This window comes from Drosophila serrata, unplaced genomic scaffold (assembly GCF_035046125.1).
Source record: "Drosophila serrata isolate PLE 108 unplaced genomic scaffold, ASM3504612v1 contig_362, whole genome shotgun sequence".
NCBI lineage: Eukaryota > Metazoa > Arthropoda > Insecta > Diptera > Drosophilidae > Drosophila > Drosophila serrata.
Genome location: NW_028257260.1, coordinates 349,962 through 357,973, shown reverse-complemented (window position 1 = coordinate 357,973; position 8,012 = coordinate 349,962). Strand labels below are relative to the sequence as shown.

Below are 8,012 nucleotides of genomic sequence, written 5' to 3'. Positions count from 1 at the left end.
CGGGTGAGAAGAGCAGCCCCGAGGAGGAGCAAGAGCAAGAGAAGCCATCCGAGGAGCCTCATCCCGCTGAGATCAAGGCCAAGAAATCCGTCAGTTTCAATCCCAACGACGAGAAGATTCGTAAATTCACCACTGGTGAGCCCATCGTTGACCAAAAGAATCCCTTTCGTAATGGTCAGGTGGCCAACGGACGGGAGAAGAAGACACCGCCGCCGGTGCCCGCAAAGCGTTCCACATTGAGTGTCCGCAAGACGGTGACCCAGCAGCTAAGGGAGCGAGAGCGAGAGCGCGAAAAGGAGCGGGAGCAGCAAAAGAACGAGGCCAACTCACGCCGGAGCAGAGCGACCAAGAACTCGGCTCCATCGACGCCCGGCGAGGACTATGTGACCACCGAGGAGGTGCTAAAGCAATCCAAATATGTCAAGACATACATCAAGAATCCCGATGCCTATTTTGTCTACGATCCCACGGTGCTGGCGAGGATTAAGTTCGAGGAGCTGCAGGAGATAGCCGGGAAGCTGCCCAAACGTAAGCAGGCACCCAAAGATCCGCGTGCCGGAACGAAGCAACCACGTGTCCACAATCAAAACACAAATCCAAATCCTTCCTCGAAGCTTGCCTTCAAGAAGTGCTCCAAACCCAACTATCCAGAGTTGGCCAATCTAAAGATACGCACTGGAATCTCCGAACCGGATACCGAAGGCGCTCTCTTCCTTAACCCCGACGAGGTGACCAAGAACGCGAGGAAGTTCGACGAGCGAGTGAAGAAGCTACAAATCAGTTCGGATGATGATCTGGATGAGATTGACGGGCCACTGACCAAAAGCGAGTCCAGTGACGAGCTGGCCCACAGTCCAGTGAAGCCGGTGAAGTCAGCAATGAGTGGAGGAGCTACCACTGGTGGTTCCGGTGAGGAGTCGCCGCCCTTGGTGGGCACTTTTACCAACACCATTAGTTCTGACGAATTTCAGGCCTATTTGGATCGCAAGGGACTGGCGTTGATGCCGCGGCGGGATCTCTCAACGCCCACACTTTCGGCTACGCCCAGGGCTACACCCACAGTCACACCCACATCTACGTCTACCACATCGCCACCTTTGAGGACAGCGGAGGAGCGACGTCAGCAAGTGGCCGAATCCCTGGCAGCGCTACGTAAGAGTAACACCAAAAAATTGTCGGTTTTGCAAAGGCTTTCCCAGAGTCTATTTCCCGCCCGACGGAAGACCATGCCCAAGCCGGCGGCCACCATGCCACGAACCTTGTACGGTGATCCACCGCCAAAGGAGGAGATACGCCGAAAGGAGGAGATTCGCCGAAAAGCGGATGCCACGACGCCCACTGAGATGCGTCGAGTGCTTCTAGAGAGTCGACAGAGCCAGAATCAGGTACCAAATGGTCGTCCAGTGCAGGTGCCAGTACCGCGGCGAATAGGGGATTTACAGAATAGAAATCCCACGGTAATAATGCAGAGATCTGCTCCGGAACGTCAGAGTCTTATCCCGCGACGAATTTCTCCTGAGGCTCCACCTGCCAGTCGCTTTGGGCGCTCCAGCTCCATGGATCGCAGTCAGATACGGCTGCTGGGACAGCGCAGGTCGATGGCTGCAGAGCAGCAACAACAACAGCAGCAGCTACAGCAGCAGTTACAGCAACAACAGCAGCAACAGCTACAGCAACATAAGCAGCAACAGCTGCAGCAACAACAGCAGCAACAACAGCAGCAACAACAGCAACAACAGCTACAGCTCCAGCAGCAGCAACAGCAGCAGCAGCAGCAACAGCAGCAGCAGCAGCAACAGCAGCAGCAGCAGCAACATCAGCAGCAACAACAGCAGCAACAACAGCAGCAGCAGCAACATCCCCTAGCAACGCCGATGGCCACCTCAACGCCTGTGCGCGGCCACAACGAATGGGAGCAGCTGAGGGCCATCAAGGAGGTGACAGACCGACAGCTCTACCACAAGGTGCTCCAACAGCAGCAGCATCCAGTCCAGAAGCTGCAGCGACCCAGAGAGGAGATCTACGAGCACCTGCAACCGGTGCAACAGCAGCAGCAGCAACAGTTCCTGCGCGGCTCTCAGCAGCGCAACACCTTCTCCGGCATTAGTGGACGCCACCGTCATGTGATGATACTGGACGGTACGCCCATTGTCCCAATGCAGCAAGTGCAGCAGGTACAGCAGGTTCAATTGCAACCGCCGCGCTGCCAAAGTGTGCTGGACAACATGGTGTCCAGTCCGGGACTGCGACGTGGCTACGAGAGCGAAAGCGAAGTGACGCCGGTGGTGATGCGACGCAGGGATCAGGGACAGAGTCAGACACCATCACGTCGCATTGGAGGACTGCTGACGCGCGAGGAGATCCTCGACAAGGTCAAGGAGTTCTGCCGCAAGAGCATCAGTAGAACACCGTTGCCGGCGGCTAAGATGCAAATGCAACCCATCTATGAGCGTCACATGACGCCGCCCAATGCAGATGTCTCGCCGGTTTCCTACGCTTCTGTGGACGATCAGGGGTAAATAATGCTTGAGATTTGAAAAGATAGAATCCCTCCAGTAACCAGATCTTTTCCCTTCCAGTGCCCGACCACAGGTTCCTCTGCGAGTGCAAAGCCTGCCCGTCCAGCAGGTACGCTATCCAACGGCTGACATGACTGGCCCAGCGGCTGGCTCACCCATCTACGCCCATGTCAGCAAACGAACCAGCCTGCTGTCCAACGATTCGGATCAGTATCTGTCCAGTCAGCAGTTGGGTCTGCTCGGTCGGCCGGTGCTCCTCGACCAGTTCGTGCTGGTGGAGACGGGCGAGGGGCAGGTGCAGGCCGCCCAACTGGTGGACTATCATCATCCCGGCAATCTCTATGTGTCCCAGGGTCAGGGCTATATGATGCAAGACGGTCGGACCACGCCGCTCATCCTAGACCGTTCCGCCCAGCAGGGTAGTCAGATTTACTGGACGCCACAGCATAGACTCCACCAGCAGCAACAACAACAGCAGCAGCAACAACATCGCCTGTTGACAATGCCACGGGCTCCTCGAGGCTTTCAACCAGTGGCGCCTCGAATCAACGTGCCGGCCACCAACTGGAACAAGCAGCAGCAGGCGGCGGTGATGGGTGGAGGACAGCAGAAATTTGTAACCATGGTGCCTACGCCAAGGAATCACATTCATTCCTTGGCCAAAAATGGTAATGCCTCCGACTGGGAGCTTAGTTCGGAGGCGGGCGAGGTGCGGCGCATTATGGAGAATCACTTGTAAGGTAAGAGTAACAAGGGATTTTATATTTTATTTGATTTCAAATGTAAGTATATTTAAATTTGAATTTCAAACTACGCGGGTTTTACAGTGAGCGGTCACACTGCTGCTTTTCCATCTCATGTTGCCGTTCTCAGTTTTTTTAGTACCACATATTTGATAAAAGTTTATTGGTTTTCAAACATTTAGTATTTTAGGCGCTAATTTCTTGATATTTTAATTTGTTCTTTATCAAAAGATGCATTTTTTTTATAATTTTGTTTAAGTTTATGTATATTCGGGTGTGACCATCTAGCCAGATGTTCTAACCAATTCAAGTGTGACCAGTAACCGCTGAGTAGAAAATCCTCTCTATATCGAAAGTGCACAAAAGTGCTGTAAACACCCACACAGCCTTACATCGCTTATGTGTGTGTTTGCATTGTTTTCAATTTCAACTTTTAGTTTTTTGCGGCTTAGAGTTCGTAGATAAAGTGCGTCGTAAGTGAGTGAGTATTAGCGTATATATATACAAAAACATTTATAAATAAATGTCCAAGTGAAATGTGCGTGGGCCAGTTGAGCAGCCTAGAAAAGAGCAAAACCTTGAACCTATTTTCTGCAAAATTTACCTCTGTGACGTAGGTGTATTTTGTATTGCCCTCTCGCTCAAACCAACCAGAACTAACAGCTGTGCGAATGTATGTCGCATTTTCTTCCATCTCCTTTATTCCATGGACATTGCGAACTCTGTAATTGTTGCTAACTCGCTCGCACTTGCACTGGGTCACCGCTCAGGGGGGGCCATAAATACAAACATACATACGTACATATTTACATATGTGATGTTTTGTTCTATAGGTCAGTTTTATTAACATTATTTCACGATTTAATCAGGCATTGCAAATCGGATAATGTTAAATAAAACGATCTATATAGAGTGTATGTATAGGCCCTGGTAAAATACATTTTGAGTGTGTATTGTTAGTTGAGGCCCGGACAAAGCAAAAATAAATGCAACAGTAATCGTGGCTGTGAGTGAGAGCGAGAGGGCATGTGCCATAATAGGCTGTTGCATGCCTCTGCCCGCACATGCAACGGCTGCATTTAACATAACATAACTAGGCACTTAACAGGACCCTAACATAACTTAATCGAAATGTAATTAACATTAGTCGAACTGTTAGCCCAAAAGTCCTTGAAATTTAGGTGCCACAGGTGCTTAATGTCCTTGCCGTGAAGGATTTGGAAATAATTAGATGAAAAATAATAAAATTATATTTTCCATCTCCTTGCAGAAGGCAACGCAACGATGGAAATGGAGAGGGAGTTGGAGATGGAGGGCAGCACAGCCGAAGATATTGGAAGAGCCAAGGCCAGAGCCTCATCCGGCGATGAGTCACTTGGGAGCAGCTCCTCATCGTCCTCGGGGCCCAACTCGTGGACCATTCTGCCAGTGGTGAGGGAGAGAGGTGAGGGACTAGAGGAGGAGGAGCTACCAGATCCGGGACGCAGTCCAGCGGATAAGCATGCAAACGACAGGTGAGGCTGCAAGTAAAAACCTAACCAGAGAGACTCACATCCCCACCTTTTCTCCACTCAGATGCAACAGGCAAGTAACCGATGACTCGCCGGCGGACGATATATCCGACGGAATCTCGATAATCAGCGACTGCGAGAGCACAGACCGCATCTCGCCCAATCTCTTCCTCCGCCAGCCTCTTGTGGACCTGGGCTTCAGCGAGCTGCCCACAGGACCCATTATTCTGGGCTCGTCGTCCAGCACAAGCGGTGTGCAGCAGCTGGAAGAGCGACAGGACTTTACCGATGGCAGTCCAGATGCCCGACAACGGAAGCAGCGAAAGGATCATGAGGAGGTGGCCGAACGTGTGGTGCGCTCTAAGCTGGAGATGAAACTAAGCGACTTTCAGGTGCTGCCACCTTTAGTGCAAAGCGGCTTAACTGCCATCTTCTATGTGGTGGCCACTCTGGCCATTTTGGCCTTTGTGGGCAAGCTGCGTCACCCCGAATGGCAGGTGCTGGGCAATGACAAACCTCTGGCTGATCTGGAGCGTCGTGTGGGGGATCTGGAGCTACAAAACAACCTGCTGCGAGCCGAGATTGACATCATGTCCAAGCAGCTACAGTACCTAGGCGGAGGCGGTGGCGGTGGAGGAGGAGGAGGTCAAGAAGCAGGACAACGTCGAGCGAAGGGAAAGACCTTCAAAGCCTGGCCGGGCAACGGTGACTCTGTGCAGCCCGTGGATATAACCAAAACAGATCTGAAGAAGTCCTTCCAATGCAATGATGGCCAGTTTGTGGAGATTGCCGCCATGTGCTTGGAGAACAAGCCACCGCATGCCGAATCTCTGGCCGATGAGATCGGTGATGCGGTTAACGATGTGTTGCAACAGTCTCGAGCCTTTCACAATTTTGAAAAGGTCACCGAGAAGCTAGGCACTCTTTCCGGCGGTAATGAGGACAATGGTGCTACCCCTCAGACTACGAATCCCAGGCCTGGTGCAGCCCAAAACCGTGAGCAGCCGAGGCGAGAGAATGCCTCCAAAGAACGCTATAAGCCCAAATACAAGCAGGATCACTCCCACGAGAGGAAGAAACAAGGACGCAACAGCAGAAGCCGTGAGGAGGGGCACTCCAACGAGTACAGGAAGTACAACGATCATGGCAGCCGCGAACGCTTCAATAAGAACAATCGAAAGCCCATGGATAACAGTCATGAGGGCTATGACAAGGACAACGACAGCGGCAGTGGCGAGTGGCATGAACGGATGATGCAACATCGGGAGCATGTTCGCCACAAGCAGGCCCAGAAGCGCAACAACAACTGGTACATTGAGCGCGGTGACAGTCGCGAGCAGATGCGTTCCGGGGAAAAGGGACGCTGAATGAGGACGATGACCTGGATAAGGCAGTTGGCTGGGGTCTCATATATACATATTTATATATATATATATATATATTCTTTAATCCCAATGTATACTTAAGGACGACGTGTGCGGCAGACGCACACGGAATTGTGTTTGGTTTCGAAAAAAAGGGACCTTGTTTCGGGAATTTGAAGCAAGAGCTTACAAGAAGCATCATGTGCTTAATATATTTATTTACCTACGACCACTTCGGCAATGTCGAAGCATAATCATTTTTGCAATCTATGTATACTACTTTTCCAATAGTCAGTGTTAAATAATAGTATTTATCATATTTGTTAATAGGGCAACATGGTACATATCGCACTCATTTAACTAAAGTGGCACAACCCAAGGCCAAAAACTATATAATAATAAAGATGCATAATGCCTATGAATCTTCTCGTTTGGCATTACACATATTGTTATTGTATGTTTTGGTATTTAACAAGACATACATCCATAATTTTTCTTCCATTTGAGGGGGCTTCTTTTTTTATATCTCCGCTGACATAAATATAATACCCAAGACAACTAAATGTTCAAGTGTTTTGCCAGTAAAGGTAACATTATGTGTGCTAAGATATATCCGACTTATTCCCAGTTTTGTGTGTTGTTCAACTTGTGTTAAATGTGTCGACGATGTGTCTGTTTTGTATAATAATAATAATAATAATTGGTACCATTTGTGGTACCTTTCCTAAGTTCCAGCTCAACCTAAGAGACAAACCGACCGATTTAGGTGCGGAATCACTCGGCTTGGTACGTCAATATATTGCAAAATCCAATGGACGAGCCACAGAAATAATTAAGGTTCTAAAATTCCTTTAAAATTATGTTTATAAAGGGACTTTAAAAATAGATTTCTTTCAAGAATTTAACATTTAATAGCACCCTTTTTAGCATTTTTTAAAGGAATTTCAAAACATTGGTGTTTTTGTAGCTCTCCCTTATATTTCCCTTCAACGAGTATATATATCAATGATACGATCCTTTTAGGCAAAAGGTAGCTTTCGCTAAAACTATAATATATATATATATTTATATATATATATACTAGATATTTGTGATACATATAATAATATCTTTTTTTTTTTTAGATTAGAAAAATAAAAATCACACTAGTCGACAGAAAATTAAATTGTTGCCACATGAATGGATTCTCAGTAATTCAAAAATTATTTTTCTTGGACTACAAAAACAAAACGGGCGAAATTCTTAAGGAAAAATGTTTTTCGAACTACGAGTGTTCCAGTCTTGAGGATTTGTTCTTTTTTATTTTTTTGTCGACTAATGTTATTGTACCATATTAGGTTTTTTTTTTCCTGGAAAGCCAAATCCAAATACAACCACAGCAAAAAAGCAACTATAAATATTTTTGTATGCATGTTCGTTCAATATTTACCAGTACAATTAATGTATATATATTTACATCTGTATAAATATGTACCCAAAAAATGTATTGCAAAGATAAATAAACTTTCCACGAGTCCCAATTGCAGTGACTCTCCAATGGGAGTTTCTCAGTGTGCTTAAAAGAATAAAAATAAAATAAAAACACATCAAGAAAATAACGATTTTTTCTGCAGAAAAATTTAATTTCGAATTATAATTTAATATTTATTTTTCTTAAATAAAAATTATAAATCCTCTCTTGTGATTAGATTTAAAGAGAAAGTAAAGAGGGGACTAACTTCGAGATTCGAATTGATTTAAAGGATTAAAATATTTATCGATATTTTTAAATGTCAATTTTTCAACAAATCAAAGTTTAAAAAACTCATAACTAAGCCAAAACAGCGTTAATTTTAATTCGAACAGTTTCGTATTTTACTTTTTGGAAGGTTAATA

At 46.9% G+C, this 8,012-nt stretch overlaps 2 protein-coding genes across 9 annotated transcripts; both read left to right on the top strand.

Annotated features, from left to right (window-relative positions):
* The first annotated feature begins 171 nt into the window (after positions 1-171).
* Positions 172-3,258, top strand: LOC110184598 (uncharacterized). Its single transcript, XM_086839227.1, has 4 exons — positions 172-179; positions 242-1,566; positions 1,867-2,515; positions 2,580-3,258. The coding sequence occupies exons 1-4, from the start codon at positions 172-174 to the stop codon at positions 3,256-3,258; spliced, it is 2,661 nt and encodes an 886-aa protein (XP_086695353.1).
* Positions 2,580-7,732, top strand: LOC110184587 (uncharacterized). 8 transcript variants are annotated; one of them, XM_086839052.1, is made up of 3 exons: positions 2,580-3,259; positions 4,533-4,776; positions 4,838-7,732. In XM_086839052.1, exons 2-3 carry the CDS (start codon positions 4,547-4,549, stop codon positions 6,138-6,140), a joined length of 1,533 nt encoding a protein of 510 aa, XP_086695178.1. In that variant the 5' UTR covers positions 2,580-3,259; positions 4,533-4,546; the 3' UTR covers positions 6,141-7,732. The 8 variants fall into 8 exon arrangements, with proteins under 8 accessions (XP_086695178.1, XP_020808832.2, XP_020808834.2 ...); XM_020953173.2 differs by lacking the exon at positions 2,580-3,259 and adding an exon at positions 3,588-3,739; XM_020953175.2 differs by lacking the exon at positions 2,580-3,259 and adding an exon at positions 3,597-3,735.
* Positions 7,733-8,012: the final 280 nt, after the last annotated feature.

What these genes read in the sequence shown, in the direction of transcription:
- LOC110184587 (XM_086839052.1), top strand. Translation starts at nt 4,547, where the DNA reads ATGGAAATGGAGAGGGAGTTGGAGATGGAGGGCAGCACAGCCGAAGAT. An exon ending in GATAAGCATGCAAACGACAG is followed by an intron (nt 4,777 to 4,837) that starts GTGAGGCTGCAA and finishes TTCTCCACTCAG; the next exon opens with ATGCAACAGGCAAGTAACCG.
- LOC110184598 (XM_086839227.1), top strand. An exon ending in CTCCAGCTCCATGGATCGCA is followed by an intron (nt 1,567 to 1,866) that starts GTCAGATACGGC and finishes AACATCCCCTAG; the next exon opens with CAACGCCGATGGCCACCTCA. An exon ending in GCTTCTGTGGACGATCAGGG is followed by an intron (nt 2,516 to 2,579) that starts GTAAATAATGCT and finishes TTTCCCTTCCAG; the next exon opens with TGCCCGACCACAGGTTCCTC.